At 41.7% G+C, this 23,121-nt stretch overlaps 1 protein-coding gene across 1 annotated transcript in view; it reads right to left on the bottom strand.

Moving 5' to 3' along the window:
* bcl9l (bcl9 like) overlaps nucleotides 1-23,121 on the bottom strand; it is a 25,661-nt gene extending 2,540 nt beyond the window's left edge. The window contains exons 1-7 of the mRNA XM_020088393.2: nucleotides 22,748-23,121; nucleotides 6,651-6,724; nucleotides 5,960-6,354; nucleotides 3,599-3,721; nucleotides 3,021-3,195; nucleotides 2,794-2,878; nucleotides 47-2,435 (exon numbers count right to left, since the gene is read on the bottom strand). Of these exons, the coding sequence (XP_019943952.2) occupies nucleotides 47-2,435; nucleotides 2,794-2,878; nucleotides 3,021-3,195; nucleotides 3,599-3,721; nucleotides 5,960-6,281 (3,094 nt within the window). The 5' untranslated portion in view covers nucleotides 6,282-6,354; nucleotides 6,651-6,724; nucleotides 22,748-23,121. The remainder of the gene's footprint in view (nucleotides 1-46; nucleotides 2,436-2,793; nucleotides 2,879-3,020; nucleotides 3,196-3,598; nucleotides 3,722-5,959; nucleotides 6,355-6,650; nucleotides 6,725-22,747) is intronic.

The raw sequence follows: 23,121 nt of genomic DNA, 5'->3' as shown, positions 1-23,121 counted from the left end.
TGGGAACACAGATGTGTGTTTAGACTGTCATCTATTCTAAACATACCTGTCTCAGTAATACTACTTCCTCCATTGCCCACTACTTTCCCACTGGTTGGACCACCTGGACTTGGAAGAGCTGTTTTAGGAGATGACCACCCTGGCGAACCCACAGCCATTGCTGGGGACTTAAGACGTCCAGGAGAGGCAGACGGAGAGTGCAAGCCAAGGTTGGAAGAACCCATTACCTGGGGAGACTTCATGGAAGAAGAGGACGGAGTCCCAGCACCAGATGCAGGGGGGAGAGGGGGGTGGTGGCCTGCAGAGGAGATCTGTGAGGGTGACTTCAGTCCTGGAGCAGAGGGGGAAAGTAGAAGAGGAGATGGCTCTTGATTGAGGGATGGTGACTTAAGCTGATGAGGAGGAGGCACTGAAGGAGATGTCAGAGGCTTAACATTGATTGATAGGTCAGAGGGGTGCCTAGGACCAAGATCTGCTCCCCTAAGGCCTCCAGTCATTGGCATGTGACTGAGCCGCGACGTACCTCCCATATGATTAGGTCCTTGCTGGTCGGACCCAAACATTGCAGGGCCGGGTTGTTGAAGATAGGATCCTTCCACCTGTCCTCCGGTAAAGGGACCTTGATTGGGAAACTGGAATGGACCATCAGGTCCTGGGATCATTCCTTTATTTCCTCCTCTTCCATTCTGTGAAGCCCTGATTCGTGCAATCTCTCCAGGACTAAACATCTCGCCCAAAGCTCCTCCTCTGAGCTTCTGAGATAGCATCATCTGCTGCTGTTGTTGAACATTGATTTGTGGGTTCATGTTCATTGTGAGGTTGCTCCCCAGAGGAGAATCCAACATGTCTCTCATCTGAGGACCCACACCAGGAGAGCCCATAATCTCCCGTGAGCCAGGAAAGTCCATTGGATCTCCTCTGGTGGAGGGTGGGCCTCGACCTATTCCCAAATTGGAAAAGTCTGGGCCGCCAGGATTATCCATCATTCTTGAGCCCAGGTTGTCCTGTTGCTGCTGTTTTGTTAATCGGTCAAGTTCAAACCGGGGAAGCCCCTGCATTTGCCGTTTCTCCATGATGCGAAACATTTCCTCACGTGTTAACAGATGCTCTTGCTCTCCCTGTAAGTGCTGAGGAGGCCCACCAGGATAGCAGCCATGAAAAGGACCTCCTCCACCTATGTCGTCTATCCAAATCATCCCTGGCCTGGTGGGCCTTTGGGGTCCTAGACCCTCCATTGATAAAACTCCCCCTGGACTACCAGGAAAGGCCCCTCCCCCAGGTGGCCCTCTCTGCATCTGTCCCAAGAACCTCGGGCCACGTGGTCCATCTTGGTGCATGTCTATCATTCGTGCATTTCCGCCCATTCCTCCTCCTATCATATTGCCAGGACCCCACTGCTGGTCTCCAGGCTTGCTGTGGTAGGGAGGAGGGGGTCCTCTCATCATCATGGGACCTCCATGAACGCCCATCTCAGTCACCATTCTAAAGTGCTGTGGATGTGTGGGGGGTTGCATTTCCTGTTGTCTTCTCTTCTCTTGGTAGTATTCTTCTTGAAGTTTCCTCCACGCCATTTGCTCAGGGGTCAGCCCTTCAGGTCCAAGTAACGGACCCATATCAACCCCAGGTGAAGACAGCTGGTGGTGGGGGTGTTGTGGTAGGTTATGGTGAGAGTCCATTTGAGGGCTTTCAAGGCCAGGTCCACCAAGGGAGTGTGTTTGAGAAATTATGGACTGGAGGGGTTCTTCATATTTCTTTATCCCTCCCATCGGAGCCAAGGCTGACGATAGCATATTACTGCTACTGCAATTTCCAGGGTTATTAGTACCATTATCACTATGCTCAAGAATAGCACTTCTGTCAGTATTGTTGTTATTATTTAGATTGGAAGAGTTATTAGTAGCATTGTTGTTGGAGCCACCCGTCTCTCCAGGGCCTCCACTTGCCCCACTGCGCAGTAGCAGTCTCTCTATGTCTCTCAGCGTTTGCAAAGAGCGTTCCCTATGTTCCAGCTGCTCTTTAGAGAGACCATCTGTGTTCCCTGGGCCACTCCTCTGGCCTATATCACCCTGTAAGTGTGCAGATAGGATGGAGGGACTCTCTGAGGGATAAACTGTAGCAACAGGAAGAGGCATACCCCCTGTAGTTTCCCCATCTCCAGAACCTGGAACTGGTCCTGCCGGTGTGGCCGAGTTTCCTCCGTCTGACCTATGGGCGACGATGCTATTATTGCTGGAGGCACCGCCTGATCTGATCTGAGAGGATTCATTATCAGAATGTCCTGCTGATGATGGTGTCCCTGCACGGTGCAATGGGCCTCCAACTCCTGCGGAGGCTGGTCGCGGAGTTCCACTTTGGGATTTTGGGGTGCCTGTTGGTGGAGAGCTGTTGGAGTTCACCTTCTCAGATATGTTAGGAAGCTTTGCTAATGGGTGGCCCTTTAGCAAACAAAAGAAAAGAAAGAAACAAGTTATTAACAAGCTACCTAAATGCTACTGCTACTCTTCAAATTACATAAATACTAATAGTAGTAGAATTAATTATATTATATATATATATATTGTATCATATTATAATATATAAATTTGCAAAAAAAAAAAAACAGTGCATTTCACTTGCTAATGGAAACAGGAACAAAGAGTTATCCGAGACCAACATAGCTAAATAAATTCCCCTACCAAATACTTCCCCCTGTGGTGTTTGTTGTGGAAAACACTTTTAATCTCCTGTGGTTGAACAGGTTTAATACAAACTTGAAATTTAGTTTAATTTGCCACTAAGCTGTAGAAGTCTGACCTGCTCCAACTTGGTGCGTGGAACATTTTGCTGGTGAAACAGAAGAATGGAATCCGTCTGTCCTTTAATTACTGCCTCTGCAGCACTGTCAAAGATATAGAGGAAAAATACAAACTAAATGAGGACTGATGTAGCATGATTCAATGTTCAGGTAAAAAAAAAAAAAAAATAGATAAAGACAATCTAGATATTTTTCACCGCATGACAGGTCTGCAAGCAGTTCTCACCTGTTGGCTAGGTTGGTTGTGAAAACATACACCACTTGCTGTGAAGACTGAGGTGGTTCTGCTTTTAGCCCTGGTCCCAGTCCACATCCCATTACAGGACCCCCAGGTTCAGGCATGGGCCCTACTGACAGGCGATCAGAAAGGCCCTGGAGAGGACCTGCCAGCCCGCGCTCCCCTGAAGAAAAACCAGCAGCACATTTGTTTGGTTCATCCTAAGAGGTCTCCTTGTTCAGAATTGTTGCATCAGTGCATCGTTCTAGCTACATCCTAACACTAGATGGAGCTAAGACACATGTAAAGTCAGCTTGGTGAAAAGGGATAGTACAGCATTCAAGGCTGACATCCTCTGTCTTTCACTGTATGTGCAGGATCTGAACACAGCAATGGATAATTTATGGCCTTAACCTGTTGTTTTCAGAACAAATTAAACTGAGACATGGCAGGGGATTTCTACATGTAACTCATCCTGCCTTCACAGTTGTGGCCACAATGACACCATTGTTTGTGAGCCCAGCGGTACATTCAGATAACAGCAAATGGCACTGTTTTTCCTCTCCAGTGGAGGTAGACAGACTCACGGTGGGTCGTAGTGTGTGGCTTGTCTTCATCTTCCTCTGTGTCAGGTCCAGAGCACCATTCATCTCCACTGTATGGCTGTTTCTTCTCCAGGACACAGCGGCGCTTACTGCGCATAACACCCTCTGGAGAATAATACACACACACATCAACACTTGTATAACAACTGTCACAGTACTGTCCCTTTAAGGGGTTTTACCAGTATTAGTTTTTTTTTTTACTTTTACCACTAATGGTCTTGACACACCACTGTATTTTCAAGAGCCAGAAGCTAATGTAATACTATCTATTCTAATACAGATCGACTTACCTGATGCAATCTATAGGACCCTGTTCTCTAGCATAAAAAACTCAAGTTAGTCAAATGTACCATGGTCAAAGAATGGGTTAAGTTAATCATAGATAATCTGTCTCATTTTCTTTTTGCCAGGGCTTGAACATAAGTACACTCATATTTTCTGCATTCTCACTCAACTGTCATAGGACATATAACAGTAATGATTTACATGTAAAGTTGCTTTTTTCTGCCAGATATACACAAACATTGTTAAATGAGCCAAAAATATTTTTAGAAAAACAAACATGATTATCACTTGCACTTCAACATATCTTTGTGGGACATAAACATTATGTAATGCATGCTAATCTGGGTAATCAGGGTTCCCACAACTTCTTAAACATTGAATTCAAGACCCAATTCACTTGACTTCAAGGACCAATATTTTCAATGACATCTAGCAGGCTTCACAGAGGCTCCAAGACAAAAAATACATATGAATGTGTGAATGTCACACAGCAAGAGGAGACAAATGCAGGCAGTGGCACAAAGCCTATTACCCCAAGGTAAAAAATATATCGAATATATCTCTATTTTTGTATTCTTCCACCAAAGATTAAAGCATTTGCAAATAACCATGACTATTTATCTCTATTTTCAAAAATATTTAAGGCCTTGATTTGACATTTCTCAAATTCACAAACTTTCAAGGATATAAAAGACCCTTGGGAACCCTGAGTAATAATTGTGTGGATATACAAGCTGTCAGTTTGTGCAAACAGCTGCAAGAAACATTCTGCAACCTAAAAACATTTCCACGAGGTATCCCGCAGCATGAGAGAGATCAACTTCTGACGTGGCTTTAAACTCCAATATCCCAGATTGGAGTTTTCAGGTCCTATACTCAACATGCTATGAACTATGAATGTACACAAGAGTGACGAAGGAAGAAAGTTTGCAGTGACAATACAGGGAAGATGATAGCAGAGGGAGGGCTGCTGCCTCAACACAGAGCGGCCTCTTGTTTTCTGTTTTTTGTTACCACAAGTTACTGATTTGTTTTAATAAGTAAATCAGCTGTTGAACCATGTTTGCCATCCTGATCAGATTATTTTTGTCAGCCTCTCTATAGGTTTCCAGGTTTGGTAGCAGAGTAGTTTGAAGTGAAGAGGAGAGAAGCTTGTATTTCATTAGAAAGCACTTTTGTTTTTCAACACACAGAAATAAGATCTCAGGGAACGTGTGTGTGTGTGTGTGTGTGTGTGTGTGTGTGTGTGTGTGTGTGTGTGTGTGTGTGTGTGTGTGTGTGTGTGTGTGTGTGTGTGTGTGTGTGTGTGTGTGTGTGTGTGTGAGAGGGGACCCTCTCTTTCAACCTCTGTCGTTCTTTGTGTTGGTACCACACCTCTCCCTGTGAGTGTGTCAAATGAGTCTGTGCGTTTGTGTTTGATAGCGTGAGTATGTGTGTATTTTTAAGTGTGTGACGTTTACCAGCAGGTTGAAGTTGTGTCCAGTTCGGATGAGTTTCATGAAATAAAATTCATCTCATCTGCAGTTAAACCCTCAGGTGAACATGTGTCTAATAAGCAGAACCATCAAATGCAAATTAAACACTTTGTACTGAGCCACGTGAACACAAATAATTACCCTTACGCTCTCAAAAAGGAGCTTTATGTCCTTCCGCCCACGCGTCATATCTTACTTTAATAACAACCTCTCTGGGCTTGCTAGGTTTTCACAACCTCATGACCTGTCTCTGCCTCGGAGCACTACAGAAAGCCATCTGATGCACGTCACTGCAGTGCACACATGGCATAAACTATCAAAAGCCAGGGGGAAATTCTGATGCTTCGCTGAAAGGTCAGGGCATTTCAGTGAGAGAGAAAACAAGAGCTCGTGTCCTCTCAGTCCTTATATTCACTTCCTGCTGAGGAGGCGGTGAATTCACGTAATCTGGTGTTTCGGGTAAAGATTCTGCTGATAAAAAATGTGAAGGAAGTGAACTGCTACCTTCTAGCAGACAGAAACACTCTATAGTCTATAAATCCCAGACGTTGACACAGTTCCGTCTGTGCGATGCATAACTTACCTCCTTTGGCATCTGTCTCCAGGGCTGGGGGAATGGCATTTCTCGATTCACTAGAGTCAATGGAGACGCTCCGCTCCCGCTTGGATTTGGTTTTCAGCATCCCTCCGACGCTGCTCACCGATTGGCTGACAGCCTTCAGCACAGGGTTGCCAGAGGAAATCTGGTTGGTTTTGACTCCATGGCTCCCAGCACCAACGCCCTTTGAACCCAGGTGGCCGGCAGCTCCCTGCTGCTGTGCCTGTGGGTTTACGCCAGGGTTCTGGGATCGGGTGTCACTGGTGGCCTGCTTGCCATGATTGGCCAGTTTACTGTCTTGGAGCATTTGATCAGCTGGAGGTCCGGTATGGAGAATAGCTGTGCCAGTTTGTCAGTGGAGCTCACATTGCTTACAAACACTGGTGGAGAAAAATAAAATCATGATCATCAGAGTTTCATAATAAAACTCATTAAGTTTTCTTCATATGGTCTAATTTAAGGCTTCGAATCTGACAACTATCAGAGCAGCACTTGGAAATCATTAAATTGTTACTGGAGAGATTTTGTCACACATTAAAGTAAAGTATTTAGCTTATTTTGTCCTTTAAAATAAAGCTTGAATCTTGACCCTGTACAAAGTTTGTGTTTGGCAACACTCTAGTTCCAGTTTCAGGTTAGGGCTTTAATCTTTAACCTTTTCAGCCCATGCACTCACCTCATCTCACCCAGATGTTCAGCTGACACACTGCCATGCTGCACTGCAGGACCCCTCACTTACAACACATGGACCTGAGGGACAACAAGAGAGTAACGTCATCAGAGGAGGCAGATAGCAACTTTTACAGTCAGTGCTATCTGTCAGCTCGTGTGTGTTCAGCCCATGGGTCAATATCAACGTCATGAGCAAAGACAGAAGAGAGAGAAGTCATAAGTTTGTCAGGAGAGGAGTGTGAGGCCACAGAGACACTGTGAGGTAACTGTCCCTTTAAGCGACAGAGGGCAATGACCGAGGTAGGGAGTGACTTGAAACTCAGAAGTAGCTCAGCAGTGTTTCAGGTCCCTCCCCCAGCCAAACACTTAACAAACCACAAAGACACCACACATTCCACAACACTGTCTGTAGCAATACCTGTCTCTCCCTCCCGCCCAGGCTCACACACTCTGTTGCACACTTTAAGTTCAAGCATGAACACGCAAATACTCATTAGCTGCCTATTACAGACTTTAGTTTTTACAGTTAGTTAGCCACACCATTAACTTAAGACTTCATTAGAATGATACGCTTTTTAAAAACTATTTTAATGTGACCTGAAAGCACAGACGATTAGGCCTTCACCTCAAGCCTCTGATATCTGCTTTATGGTTTGCTGGAGAAAACTGCTTTCAGACGAGCAGCATTCAAGCTCAGCATTCAGAATGAAGGACACTCTTCAGCGTTTAAGGCTTCAATCTTGAGTTCAAGTCCATAGCTGCAAGCTGACGCCCTCTTGACACCACATGCCTGTGTCCTTAACCCTAACTAACTGGGGTGTGCTTTCTCTCTGTGTTGGAGAATTTATGTGCAATCTACAAACACAAGTTGTACACAACCTTTCTTGATGCCTATCCCTCAGAGCTGGTTGTGCTCAGTGTATTAAACAATTCTCAGTATTCGCAGGTCTCAACACGACTCCCCCACACCTGTTGCTGGTGAACAATAGTTGGTCAAAACACTCATCCCGGCCTGCTCAAAGACATCTAGCCCAGATATTTGGCTGACGTGAAGCAGCAGATCTCATGTAAATATTTCCATCGAGTTCCATTTTTGGCCGATGACACATCCCTGCACAGCACATAGCCTAGTTAGTCAGGTCAGCTGTCATGCTCTTACAGATCCATCTGTACTGCTCACTCACCTTGGACGGGTAATGGTAAACACACTGCTGCAATTAGTCATTAACTAACGCAGGCTCAAGTCAGCACAGAAAGGTGCCTTGTTCTCTGGCAGGGGAACTCAACACTCATTAACTCAAACAGGGACAGTCAGGCATCACTCCTGTTGACAAAGTGTGACTCACTTGCTTTGTGTAACACAAAGAGGAGGCAGATTATTGGTATGGTGAGACGCTGACCTTTGAGTGGACAGTTAAGCAAAGATAGGTCTATCTAAAGAGCATACCAATCTGGTAGATATCAAGGAGACTCCCAATCATTACCTCCACCAAGGAGGTTGTTTTCACCCGCATCTATTTGTTGGTTTGTCAGCAGGATTGTGCATTGACAATGACACAGATTTCCATGAAACTTGGTAGAAGGATGGGACCTTGACAGAGAACCATTTCAATTTAGCTTTAATTTTCTAATCACTTAATTATTGCGAGATAGGGCATTTTAAGACATTGACCAATTTCCCAGCATATCTTTAAAAATCAGGCATATTGAGGGGACTGAGTGTGTGCAATGTGAAGTGGCTTGACTTAATTTAAGGGGACTGTTGGGCCTTAGCGGAGGAATGGTTCTACTCAGTGCCATTCTACTTTCTGCTGTGTTCGACATAATCAACATGGTGAAAAGGGAAAAGCCTGAAGAAGTCCGGTGAGGCCCAGCAGAAATACTGCAGACATTTGCAGTAGGTAGAAGTCATCGAAGGGTCTTATAAAGGATGTCTTACTTCACCAGGAGTTACAAGCGTCACGCCTCCATTATCCACACTCCTTGCCACATGTATGGAGTCTATATTTATGCAATCAGCCACAAGGAACATTACACTTACAGCAACTTGGGAAAAGAGAACTGGATGAGTTTTATAGTGGATTTTCAGTCCGATAAAAGTGGCCAAACCAATCTGCCCTAATGAATATATAATATAAGATGTTGTTCTTTGACCTTCTGGAGCAGTAGCGTCATGGGATGCTGTTGTGACTAGCCATTTTTAGTCGGAACATTAATGTTTAACAAAACTGTTATGCGGTCACAGGTTTGAGAAAAGCAGGTTTCACCATTGAAGCCAAGAAATAAGAGTGTATTTGTGCAGTGCTGTTTGCAGACTTGAAACATTATTTTATTTGGAAAAACTCCCAGTTTGTGTTACAACATTAGGAGAAAAGTGCTTCGGGCATGGCAGACAGGAGATCACAATTAAATATCATAAGCCATAATATTTTATAATAGTTCATTTTAGATTAAACCTGTGACATGGAAGGTCTGGTTTACAAACAATTAACTTAGGATGGTACAAATTATTCATTTGAGGATTAATAAAACTACTTGTACTTGTTCTATGTTTGTTTTCTCATGCAAATAAATGTATGACTATTTCGTTTCACTTTTCCGTTGACTTTTTTTTTTTAGGGTTAATCAAAATCAAATGAAATCCAATAGTATAATAGCACAGATGCAAGTAAAATCTGTCTCGTATTTGGTGCAATTGGTTTTCATTTTTACTGAGAAAAAGGCATTAATGAATCAGGCAAAGCTGGAGCGCCATTACTAAACTTAATTGATGTCATCTGCATTCATTACATCCTGACCTCAGCACATGAACACAACAAGACATTTAACAGCTAATCTTGAAAAATGATTAGTACTTAATTATGATGACATTTGAATGATGAATCAAATCAAATCACCCCGGCTGCTGTGGCATTAATCTACTATAAAATCAAGGTGGTAAAATCAAAGTTAATGTCCCTTAAGGGAATTGCTATCCCTTTTCCGTCCCCCCATATCTACTCAAACGGTTTCTGCAAAAGCACATTTGAACATTTCTGTTCACTCCATCTGTTTGTTTTTATGTTGACAAGGTTTCAGCTCTCTTTCTGTTCATAGAGAAAAAGATTCTCCTCTTCTTTTCATTCATTTTACATATTTATCAATGGAAAATGTGTTGCTTTTATAGGTTTGCAGGTCCAAAATGCCTATTTCCAGACGCAAAATGACAGACATCTGGGACCAGGCATTAGAGTCTTTCTCACCAAGGTTGAGCTGAGGCAACAGGCCCCAAAAGCCTGAAAAGCATGCAGGGAGGGGAAATGGATAGATGGATGGATCGATCAATAGATGAAACCTGATTAAGACCCAAGTCTTACTGTGCGATAGAGCATGCTGACACATTTGGAAATGTACAAACACAAGTTTAGCTTGTTAAAGGTACAGTGTGTAGAATTTTGCGATATCTAGTGTTGAAGTGTCATGTTGCAGCTGAACACCCGTCACCTCACCCTCTCCTTCCAAACATGAAAAAGAAACTGTGGTAGCTTCAGTTGTCATAAAAACTCAAAAGGTGTTTAGTTTGTTCAGTCTGGACTAAAGTAAAAAACATGGCGGCCTCCATAGAGAGGGTCCCCTTGATGTAAATATAAAGTATCTAAATATAAAGGGTCTTTTCTGGGGTAAAGAAAACTATAATTCATACAATTTAGATGAAATGAATTAGTGAAAACATCATGAGGATTATTCTACATTAAATTTCTGACAATAGTTCCCTTTCACCTAAATCTTACACACTGGACCTTTAAGTAAAGGGCACTGGCTCCTGTGAATAATCAAACATACCTGGTGTTCACAGAGACTGACTAATCAAGGCAATATGGTGTCACTCATACTGACAAGCAGCTGACCAGTTACTGACAAGACAAACTAAAAACAAACCATGTTAATAATAATAACGTGGCTAAAAGCTTAAAAAACAATTAGAGCTAATAAAGTACCATGACATTTGACTCTTGGATTTAGTCAATGACCACTGCTCAGTAAATAACACAACCATGCAAGTTTACAGGAGCTGGATACAAATAAGCACATTATAATAAAGTGCAAACAGATGGGTGCAGGACTGTGAAGTACCTTGTTGTAACAAGGAGAGGAGTCTGGACAGGAACAGACCAGAGACTGTCAGTCGACTGTAGTAATGTTTGCGCATGGAGATGCCCAGAAAAAACAGGCAGAGACACAGTACCTGGCTACACCGGTTATAACACTGCTATGTGTAAGGCTACTATTAAATGTGAATGTGTTGTGTATTTGACTGAGTTTGCAAAGATCTCCTGATATTTGGTACATAATGAACATAAAGTCACTATGGGTTTTTAATGGAGCGACGTGGGGTAGTTTTTAAGAAGGAATCAGTCATCTCTACACTCATATCAATAACTTATGTGAATACAATTCCAGAAAAAAGGTGTTGTCATGCAATATGTGGAAGTGATGTAAAAGAGTACACAGTGGGTGTGTAATAGCCAGTAACCTTCATGTATCCATGGAACAATGCGAAATAAAACTGTATTTAATCCACTAAGATTGCCAATGACTTGACAGCTTTTACTGTTATTGCGTACATGTTCACCCTGCAGCCAAAACTGTCAAACCAAAAGTAAACAGATTTGAAAAACTTCTAGTGCAACATTAAAAGAAAGTGTGGCAAGGACACAGACAAAGGGAGTAAATTAAATGTTTACTTGAGTTTGTGTTTTTAAAAAAAGTGACTGTGCTAAATATAAATTCTAACTCCTTTTACAGTTATTATGTGGTAACATTTTTTTTTAACAAGAAATATTATACCAACCTCCATAAAACCAAATTATCCAGATAATTTATCGTAGTTGTCATTCAAGCATCTGCTCAGTCATCTGAGAATATCAACTAACACATTTTTCTGAGACGATATGTAAACTAAGAGTGACTAACTATGAGTCTCAATTAAAAATACTACACATTCGTGTACTGATGCTGTGAAAATAACACTCGTAGCTAAGGATAATGGTATATTACAACAGTGATGCAGTCTATCACAGTATTATGATGGATTCAATATTCAGTTTCTGTTAAAATTGTTTTAAAGAGCTGATGATTCAATGACATCCATAGTGCATCATAGTGAGATGTATTATTTAGTCTACTGTGGACTAAACAACCGTAAACCTCTCAGCTTCGGTTACTACACCTGAAAATATTTGGACTGGACACAGTTACAAGATATGAGCCATCAGTATCAGTAACTCTGACTAAAGACAGCTTCAAGTCTTAAATTGACGCCTGTATTATCCAGAGCAGCCTTCATCGTGCAGCAGGTGGGGAAGAAAAGATACTGAAAAAAATAGTTGCCAGGTTACTTATATTTCTAGCTTGTTGTTTTACAAAACTACTGAAAAATATGTCTCCAACTGAGGCACGAGAGATAATGGAGGTTTGCAGCTGGATCAGATAGAATCAAGGAAGCTTTTTGTGGTAACAGTCAAGTTATTGTCTTACACCAAACAAACCAGGTACAGTTCACAGAAACATACCCACAATTAAAAAATCTGATTGAGGAAAATGCTGCTAATGTCCATGATGTAAACAACATTTATAAAACACAGAATTCAGTCAAATAGACAATTACTGTTTGTGTAGGACTTTTCTAAAGGTTCAAACGTGCAACACTTTGATGGTCCATAATCTCCTGGGGGCTTTGCGAGTTACAAATGAAGAAAAGCTCAACTTTTTAGTTGTGGCGGCAATATTCAAGCTATTGAAAATAGCTATTATACAAGCTGTGATGGGCTGTTGTTATGGCGATCGCACCAAGTATGAGGCACACACACCTTCAAGAATTAGAGAAACACACATTTAAGGCTCTATACTTTATCTATATCTGTGATGGTATGACTTTGTTATATTGGCATATCCACTAGTCACTGTCTTTTTCAGCTCTCTGTTGACTTACAGCAGCAGCAGACCATTTATTTGCAAAATCTGTTCAACATTGTGTCATATTTCATGAAAAATCTTTCTGGCCTTAGGACAAATTAACATGTTGTCCAGTACTGGCTGTTCTCTTGATTGTGGTCTGTTATGTGCCAGGCAGGGGCAAAGTGCTTGTTATGTGTTTATCTTCCCTCCTGCCTTACTCTCGGCTCCCTCAGCCCCTCAGCCCCTCACCCCCTCCTCGGATCTCTCTCCAGGTGCTAACAATCTGACTGGTTTCCACCTGTGCATTCTTCTCATGTCTGCTCATAGGTTTCCTCTGACTTCAAGCTGGCCTATCCTCATTATGGGCCCTCGGTAAAGCTGTGACTCAGTCTGATCTTAGCCTGTTAGAGCTGATGCTGCACTACTACAGAAGCCTTGTTAAGAATAACAGCAAAAGATCTGTGATGATAGGACAAAAGGTAAGTAGGGCCACACTGCCTGCAATGTAAGGTTTGTGGTATGGCTACTTTATTTCCTAGAATTAGAGTATAACTATATACGCTATGCCAGGACTCTATGGTATGAAGCTGTGCATGTTCCAATCCTGCAATAACAATCAAAACCTTGTTAAAACAAATGACGACTAAAACAAATGTAGATTTGATTTAAGATGAGCTGAAATCAAACCACATTAATTATCACTTTTTTTTTGTGTTATTGTCTTAGTTTGTTTCACCAAGGGGACATAATCAGTTCGTAGGTACTATTACAAATAACATTAAATTAGCAGATTGTTTTTCTACCATTTATTTTGACGGACTCACAAACAGCAAGGGATCCAGCGATAAAAGAGAAAACAAAAACGTGGGCTGGCAGGTTTTTTTTCTTATCGACTTCAATTAGGTATGTGCGACTCTTATTAATCCTTTAATGAAATATGCTGCAGGAGACGCTTCTGTTAAAGCAGATGAGCATATGTTTATGCTAATGTTTGCTATTATCCAATCAACAAATGCATTACTGCATAAATGCTCTCCCTCTCCCTTTTCTCAGTTGACATTTTCACAGGTTGTTTGGGAAACAAATTCAATTTGATGGTTGGACGTTGTCCAGATGCATCCAATCACTGCACAAACAAATTAGGGAAATAATTCAATGAGTTTTAAAATCCATAGCACATGCTCTTTATATATAAAGCCCATAAAGTTAGGGCCATAAGTCCGTATGCACACACAAATCAAGCCAACACACACAAACACACACCCTTACATTCCTTCAACATCGCTGGAAACAAACATCACTGTTCTGAGTTAGGGCCTCAGGGTTTGATGCATGATCAAGCTACTAAAAGGTATTTGCCTTTAATTGTGGAAAATTCTGTTCTGTTATTTCTTTTTCAGATGACCATACAATGTTGTTTTCCAGGATTCAGTACAATAACAGTACAGCAACTGTAGTACAGGTCAGAATTTATAACTTTGTGTGTCCGTAAGCGCGTATGTGTGTGTGTGAGTTTACGGTAAGAGGTTGCGCTCCTATTTAGTCCCAGTGGGTCACACAGTACTCTGTATTTTTAGAGCAAGTTGGTATTAATAGACCCAGAAAGCCTGGGAAGTCGGGGCCAACAGTGAGAACAAAATACGAACACTGGTCCAAAACACAAATGCCACAGTGCTGCTCTGTGGATCAACACCAGTAAACACTCAGGCCAAAGTGTTTAACAGTATTGATGAATGAGTAATGTGTGTGACGCAGGAGAGTGCACCGTTACACAGAGGTGCACAGTTGAGACTTTTTTGACATTGGCTATTTAACAAACTGCATTTGCACATGGCGCCAGTCGAAATGTAGCCTAAGGAAAATTACTTAAATGTGCTCAGGCCCTGCAGCGCTCTAACTTAGGAAAACACAACATGTGTGACTGTTAACAAAATAAAGGACAATTAAAGCTAAAACAGGTTTATTTCTAATAATGTGGCTCTGGCACAGAAACAACACGAACGTCCATGTCAGGTTCATCAGAGGAGATTTTAATTAGTAAAATGGGCTCTGTAAATGGGAAACAAATAAAGGGACTCCCACTATTCCAGCCACTTAGCAAAAGGGAGCATTCGTTCTTTTGCAAGGGACACGAGGAAAAGAGGAGAAGTGGAAGAAAGATGGAAGTGGGAGCAAGACAGTAAAGATTGAATTAATTGCCCAATGACATTCAGCTTACATTCTAGTTAGCCAACATACGCTGCTGGTGTAAGCTACTGCAGCAGCAGAGTTGTGAGTACAGGCCGTAGACCATATATTAAGATGGAGCCACAGTAACAAAGTCCCGATGACATACATGTCACATGGGTCAGTGTTACCTCCACCAAGGAGGTTATGTTTTCACTTTTGTCAGTTGGTTTGTCACCAGTATTACACATGGAACGTGAAAGAACCCTTTTTTTTTAGCATAGTTCGGGGGAAAATCAGTTTCCAAGGGGATAATTCATGGACCTTGATTGAATTTTTTTTTATTATATTAGCATATTATGTGACTGAAATCTATGAGTGGGTGCAAATCCAAATTTCTTTACCCTATATCACGGTATAAAAGCTTTATAACCATTTGTCAAGGTGGCCAATATTTCCAAATGCCACAAATAAACACCAATAAATGAAGTGTATTTTTAATTAACTGATATTTAAATTCAGTATTTTTGTCAAGCGCAAAACTTATCACAACCTGCTTAAGATGAAAAACACAAAACACCTCTTGTGGGTTTTTGCTCGCCTGCTTTTGTGTTACACTGTAATGTGGGCTGTGTGGCTGGTGAAATGACTCCCTTCATGTCCGCACATAAAGGTTTCAAACAAGCCCAAAATTGCCACCCTTATCACCACTGACCATTTTCCATGGAGTTCCTTCCTGCATATTTCAGAGTTTCTGCTGCTGAATTTACCTGTGGGCCTTCTAATAAATGATTCAACTCTAAAGTGGACCGTGACAAATTTTATGAAATGTGATGTGACACGGACAGCTTTCAACTCTTATGTTGGGACTTAGAAATAACCACACCATCACATGATCACATTAGGCTGCGGCAGAGAACAGTTCAAATGGTCAGCACTATCAAACGTGGAATATGGTGTCGTAAATTTGTGGGAATTTAGATTTTTGTAATTTTTACAAACTGTCTTGCTAATACAATGTTTTCAGTCACTGGCCGAGCTGCTTGGTAAATTGAAATTTCCCAAACTACAATCTGCGACAGATAAACACATACAAACAACTGAACATGCAATCCTTCATTGCACAGCCAACAGAACTTTCAGCTTAAGGATATAACTGAAATTGAGGATTCTCAGTTTCTCTGCAGTGCCAAGGACAACAAAGCTAAGACTAGCCAATTTTAGATTTTACATGTGAACCCAAAATACAGCAGAGTACAGTCATTGTCTCCTGTAGTGCAAATCCCATCCTTAGAAATAATGCTATAATATAACATGTAATAAAAAACATCCACAAGTAATAATTACTGTAAAGCTAACGTCTGTGATTTGAAATCTGTAGTGAACTGGTTTGGGCTGGAGTAAAATCATGTTTTCGAGAGAAAATGAAGGCGAACCTCTGAACTGTTCTGTCAGCTTTTCTTCTGTCATTGGAGCTGAACTGATTTGCAAGCCGCCCAACTTTAGAAAATCAACAAACATGATGACGATTGAGTCTTGCTCGCTGTAAAGATGTCGAATCAGCCATCAAGCCCCTGCCAACTTTCACTCAAGGGAATCCAACTGGGACCAATAATGTGAAACTATCTCCAATTATCACCGCCGCTGCACTGTCACGCCAAAAGTACATGACTACAGCGAAGTGCTTTTAAATTGAATCGAGCCATGTGATGAAGCAGCCAAGGCATGCACATGTATGCAACTGTAGTTCAGGGGTAGAGGCAGAGAGCGAGGTCAGAAAAAGATTAAACTCACCAACATTAAGATTATACATCAAGTTCAATTTTTATTATGATATTCATTCTAACCCCCCCATCCCCCTTTGGTGGTGAAAAGAATCTTTATGGAAACACTGAACCACCCAGACATTTGGAGTGATTATTGGTGCCGGCACCCAATAAATTACAGCCTTAAGACTGTCTTTGATAAATTGAGTTTCTGATTTTCCATGCTTCGCTTAGAATCCAAACCAATGTCTAAGAAAAATATTTCAATCACGGGTCTCTTGTGATCACTGAAAGGTCACTTAATTGGAAAGCAGAAACCATCTGTGTCTGATAATAGAGCAACTGATTCCAGATTAGGAACTGAGAAACTACTACTAATCTTGGACGAATGAATAAATTTGGTATTGATGCAGCCAGTGTGAAAGCTTTCTGCACAGAGGGAGTGGGATTCAGAACTCTATGTTTGAGAAAACTGCATTTGCAATGCCGTCAGGGCTGCAGGCAAGGAAAGGACACAACTGGAACTTGTTCAAAAATTTTGTAGGAGGAAAAAAATAGAAAGTAGACTGCGTGTTTGGCATTTTTCGGTCAGAGCACTCAGCACAGTGGGTCTGCAAAGAGTGTACCAGACATGGATTAGTGACCACATTCAACCCTATAGCCATATCTTCCGCTTGCTCTTTATAATCCTTGCCATAACATTTTGAATTACTGTCCTTCCTTCTATCATTTGCCTGTTTTATTTCTCCCATGCAGCATCAAGTTTGTTTTACCGCAGCCTGGTATTGTGGGAATGTATTACTCTGCACAAGGTTACTGCAGGTCAACATCTATTAGAACAAACACCTAAAAATTAGAGGGTTTTGAATCAGTCCTAAAATCTATTATGTGAAGCCTTGATTTAAAAAAACTTATTTTTACTTTTGGAATAATTTAATAAAAAAACTCTGTTTACAATTCTGTGATCTGCATAGCTTTCTACTTCTTAGTCTCTTCTTAGTTCTTGTTGGGGGTAAACTGCAGTGCATTTTGGGACAGCACACAGGTGACAGCCAAATAATAAAATCTGTAAACAACAGTGGGGGTTGTGGCAGGTTGCTGTGGCAACAAAACATGTCACGGGGCTGCGTAAATATAGTCCAGCCAGTAGGCAATGTGCAGAGAGAGAGAGGCCTGCCACAGAGGAAAGGCCACAAAAAAAAAAAAGAATCTGAAGATCTCAGAGCACCACTGTCGTTTGATGTCACTGGCCTCTCTAAACGGTGTCAGGGTATGACCTGAGTTGCACTTTCCTTTTTACACCAAGGGAAAGTATCATGAATAGTTCACAAAGTATAGGGAGTTAAACAGGAGGAGGAAAAGATCAACTGATTCACTTAAAGGTACAGTTTGTAGAATTTAGTGAAATCTAGTGTTGAAATTGCATGTTACAGCTGAACACCCCTCACCTCACCCTCTCCTTCCAAAAGTGAAAAAGAACCTGTGGAAGCCTTTAATTGTCATAAAAACTCAAAAGGTGTTTAGTTTGTTCAGTCGGGACTAATGTAAAAAAACATGGCGGCCTCCGTAGAGAGGGTCCCCTCAATGTAAATATAAAGTATTTAAATATAAAGGGCCTTTTCTGGGGTAAAGAAAACTACAATTCATATCATTTAGATGAAATGAACTAGTGAAAACATCACAAGGATTATTCTACATCTAATTTCTGCCAATAGATCCATTTCAACTAAATCATACACACTGGACCTTTGAGGCAAAAAGGTTCTGTTTTTTGACCCGCACCTTTTTTTTTTGTTTGTGATTTTTTTTTTCTGAGCAGGATTATGCAAACACTCCTCAACAGATTTCACAGAGTTATGAACTCTTTCTGTTGGACATGTTCGAGACATATGTCTTCTCGATTAGTGGAATATTTACTGAAGGCACAGATATTTGGCTTTTGTTGGCTGTTCCAGAGAAAAGAAAAATGACGATCTCCACAACAGGTTGGAAATGTGGTAAGAAGTCTGTAGGCACTAGTTCATGGCTTTGCCTCCACTCAGTGACGGAGAAGCACATGGGCTCATTTTGTACAGAGGGTCAAGGGTTGTATCCTCTCCAGCACATTCTGGGATGAAAGCCAACTAGCTAAGGAAGAAGATCAAACTGCAACCTTAGCACAGACAGAAGGCAGGCGTTACGGCACAGAGGCAAATTGGAATAAGGAAAGCTGATGGACAGAATCTGAATACACAACTCACAGTCTGCAATCGGTCCGTCCAACAGATATTGTGTCTTGTTTTTTCCCCTCATAGTTTTTTGATCCTCTTCATTACAGTTAAGTGTAAGAATGCATTCCACATATAGTTTAACATACAAACCATTTTCACATCTCACCCTGTATCAGTACAGTAGAGGTGAAAGTGTAACTGATGTTAAATAAGGAGCATTTGGGGTTATACACAGCATTTTCAACGAAAAACAACTGAAATATTTAGCCTAAAATTGTGGGAAAGGAAAAAAATGAGACATACCAAATTGACAATACAAGGAGTTAAAACTGGTCATAACTGAGATCATCATCGAGTGTTGTAGACTGGAGCAGTGATGCAAGATGAGAAAAGCTAGAGATGAAAAGGAGATGAATAAATGCCAAGAAGAAATTGCACCTGGATTATTGGACAGGAAAACTTGTAATTACTGAGATTGATATAAACAAGGTGGGAAATTACCTCCAGATCATCATTGTTTGCACTTGTTAAGCTAAAGCATATTTGTTCTGTAAAATAGTAAGTGTCTTCAAAACTTCATTACAACATACCCACGGTAAATAATCATATAATTTAAAAGAGAAAGGCACATGAAAAGCCAAAGGGGATAGAGGTGTTGACAGATGCAGCATTCAGATGAAGAATCCCAGTTAGAGCCTGTTTCTGCGTTCGTATGTGTTTGCAATGCACGCCGCTTAGGGAGAACAATGGAATACACTGTTGAAGCCACACTGTGCTACATAAGACCCTGTGCATTCACATATCAGGCATTAGAAGTCAAACCAAGGTCTATGGTGATGAAGCAAAGAATTTAAGTTTAAGCTGGTGTCTAACACAAGTGATACAAAACCTACCCTATCACTTAGAAAGGATGTACCGTCTCAAATCAAGACATTGTTTCACATTTCAAACATATAAACATATTCAAGACAAAATAAATAACGGAATGTTCGCGAAAATTGGTCAAGAGGTTAGAGGAGTCAAAATTAAAGTCTTAAAAAGTACAATATGTAACTTTGGCTGCTATAGCTCTCTCAATCAACAGTAATAAAAGACTATGTACCTGACACCACTCAGGTGCAAATCATGTTGACAGATGAGTTAATATATTTAAGTTTCATTCATGTTTTTCACCAAACAGCAATGAATAATCCTAATTCCAAGTGACCGATACAAACAGTGCAAGGAAAAAACAGCTAACTTGCTAACTGGTTAGCACACGATTAATCAAGCAATGTAGCTGTAACTCTCTTCCAGCCACATGATTGGTTCGGTGCAGCACTATTATCATTATCATTGGCTGTTTGTGTTTTCTGTCAAAACATGGATAGAATGAGTTCTATCAACATTGTATGGCCCATGTCTTATTTCTATATTTCTACAGAAGAAAACGTATTTCGCAACAATTATCTTAATCGTTTTATTACCCCGCCCTAACCTTGACCTACTTAATATTAAAAATAGACGTGAAAATCTCACTTCTACAATATAGGACCTTTAATGTCATTTCAAAGTACCAGTAGCATTGTGGTGGGAAATATGCAAAAATATGCAAAAGTACGTAGGAGGAAACAGAACCACAACTGACACTCTCACATTTATGTGAACCATAATGCAAGTGCTGTAGAAAAAAATGCTCAGTTCAAACACTTTCTATTCAGGGTTAGACTGGGGCCTTGCTTTGTTCACTAGTCCAGTACTTAAATGTCTTAGTGTATTCTGTTATGTGGAAACGTTCTCAGTATCACATTATTCTTTCATAGCTCACCTTAGGAGTGCTCCCTGTAACTCACCCCAAAGTTCTCAGATCACCTAGCCAGATAAGAAACACTTTGTCAGCAGCTCACCAAATCTGTCTCTGCTTGCACTCGAGCAGTCTGTGTGGACATGCAGCGGCTGCAGCATACGTTTTTGTTCAAATCGGATGTTGACTGAGCAAAGTAGGCAGGAAATAGACTTTTCATTCACGCCTAGAAGATCTCAATATAAACATTTTGCCTGATGCACTTGTCATCTTGTTGCAGGAAGGCTGCTTCATCATCACCCCTTCTGTCAGTTGTTTTATCCCAACCACATGTATTTAAAATAAACACCAAAATAATATTGTGCATTTTAAGTCCTGACATAGTGGATCGATTGCTTTGCACAAAGTTTCCATCATTATCCACAACAATCTAATTTACAGGAGCCCCCTGAGGACGAAACACAAAATAAAACAGGTTTGCACAAAAAACAAGAGGGAGGCAGAGAAGTGTCTTTTTTTTTAAATAAAAAGCAAGAGAAGAGGGAGATACTTCACTTCCAGTGGAAAGCAATGCACAGTCTACTGTAGCCCTGAAAGACAATTCAGATCAAGTTGCAAACTCTGTTAGGTGCTATATATAGCTCACCAAGATATTATAGATACACACACAGGCTGAGTGTGTACCAACAGAGAGAAGCTGCAGTATCTCTTCCTGTGAACAGGTTTTAAGAGCAGCATTATCACACCATATTCAACAGGCTGAACTAGCACGATCATGGGTTGTCATAATCATACTGGACCAAGACCACCCACCCACCCTCATTTCATTTCGGTACAGGCCCGTACTGAGTTAATAATTCGATATTTAAACTGAACAGTGGTGACAGATTTATTGAATTTGATAACTTATTTAATTGACAGCGCAGTTTAGTTTTGATAGAACAATGTCTGTGTGGGACTGAATCACAGTGAAGTGGGACAGGAAATGTCTGTGAAAGTAAAATACCCTGACATGACATCTCTGTTTATTCTGTAAAAGAAAAGTTTTCATTCGGTAAGCCGTGAGATGTTTACATCAAGCGATATTATCGGCCAACTGGTAGATCGATATATGTCGAGGTCTAGTGTTCAGCTATGAAATTATATAGATCTACAATTTGAATATGTTTTAAGATATGTTTTATTTAACTACAATTAGCAGCACGGTTTGGTTGTCATAGCCTGACGTCTGTTACCAACATGTGTATGAGAGGTTTATATTAAGCGATATTATCAGCCAATTGATATATCGGCTGAGATTTAGTAATTCGATATTAGATTGAATCGTTTTGACAAATATATTAAATGGGGCAATTAACTTTATTTGACAGCACAGCTGAGCTGCCATAGCCTGAAGTCTGAGTGGGACAGGAAGTGTGTATGGAAGTAAAGTCTCCTGACAGGACATGTATGTATAGTTTGTTTACATGGAGCAGCAGCTGAGCACAGGGACAGTAAAGTGTGTTAAACATGTTGATCCCGTCATGAACACACACTGGGTGCTGTGTTGAAGTGACAGGTGTCTCACACACTCTGACTGAACACGGTTTAGCTGCTCAGCTTCAGGAAAACAACATTCAGACGCTGCTGCTGGAGTCTGACAGATTAGCTATAGCTGTAGCCGTCCAGCTAATTTGCACATCTGGACGCGGGGGCTTGGTGTGGTCGGCAGGAGGAGCGGGTCCGGGCGCAGAGTGGAGCTAAAGCACGGCACAGTAGCGGGGAGGATTCGAGGACACATGCCCCTGACGTGAACCTCATGAGCGGAGACTCGCTGCGCCAGCTCCGACTCCACGAGGCTAACTTAGCATGCTAATTCATGTCTGCGCTAGCCTGCCGACGTCGCTGTAACACACACACACACATACATACACACATACACATATATACACACACAGATACACGTACACACATATACACACACAGATACACGTACACACAGATACACGTACACACAAACACACACACACCCACACAGCAGTGCTAGCTAACGGGATTTGAACTTTGTTGATGGCTTTGCTAGCGACCTCCGTGAAAAACAAGGCGGTGAAAGTTAGACGAGTCCCCGCGTAGAGATGAGGCAGCTGCGGGGGGAGACAGCTAGCATGGTTCGGTGGTGACAGTGTTTTGAAAAGAGTGTGTGTGTGTGTGTCTGTGTGTGTGTGTGTGTGTGTGGTGTGTGTGTGTCTGTGTACTCTACCCCATTTGGCTGAGATCACAAGAGGCCGATGTCAGGACTGACGGCCGGTCCACATTCCCCGGAGTGGCCGCCGCCGCCGCCGCTTGCTCCGCTCCCAGCGACCCCGCTGCGCAACACGGTCCCGTTCCTGTGTCCCGATCCCGGGGGTTTGAGCCGGAGACGGCGGCTCGTCGATAAATCACCGCGGCTCGTCTAGGTGGAAGTTTGGGTGGAAATCAGAGGACGTGTCACCTTGCAGCGGTTCATGACTCCCACTGGTCGAGATGAAGCCGCTTCTCTCCGCGAGTCCATTCACTCCCAGCCGCTGACAATCATGAGTGTGGCCACACGGGCATCCGTATGTCACTGAGCTGATCTGTCACTGTCTGGTTGTT

This window comes from Paralichthys olivaceus, chromosome 11, assembly GCF_024713975.1.
Source record: "Paralichthys olivaceus isolate ysfri-2021 chromosome 11, ASM2471397v2, whole genome shotgun sequence".
Classification (NCBI taxonomy): domain Eukaryota; kingdom Metazoa; phylum Chordata; class Actinopteri; order Pleuronectiformes; family Paralichthyidae; genus Paralichthys; species Paralichthys olivaceus.
This window is presented reverse-complemented; position numbering and strand designations above follow the sequence as displayed.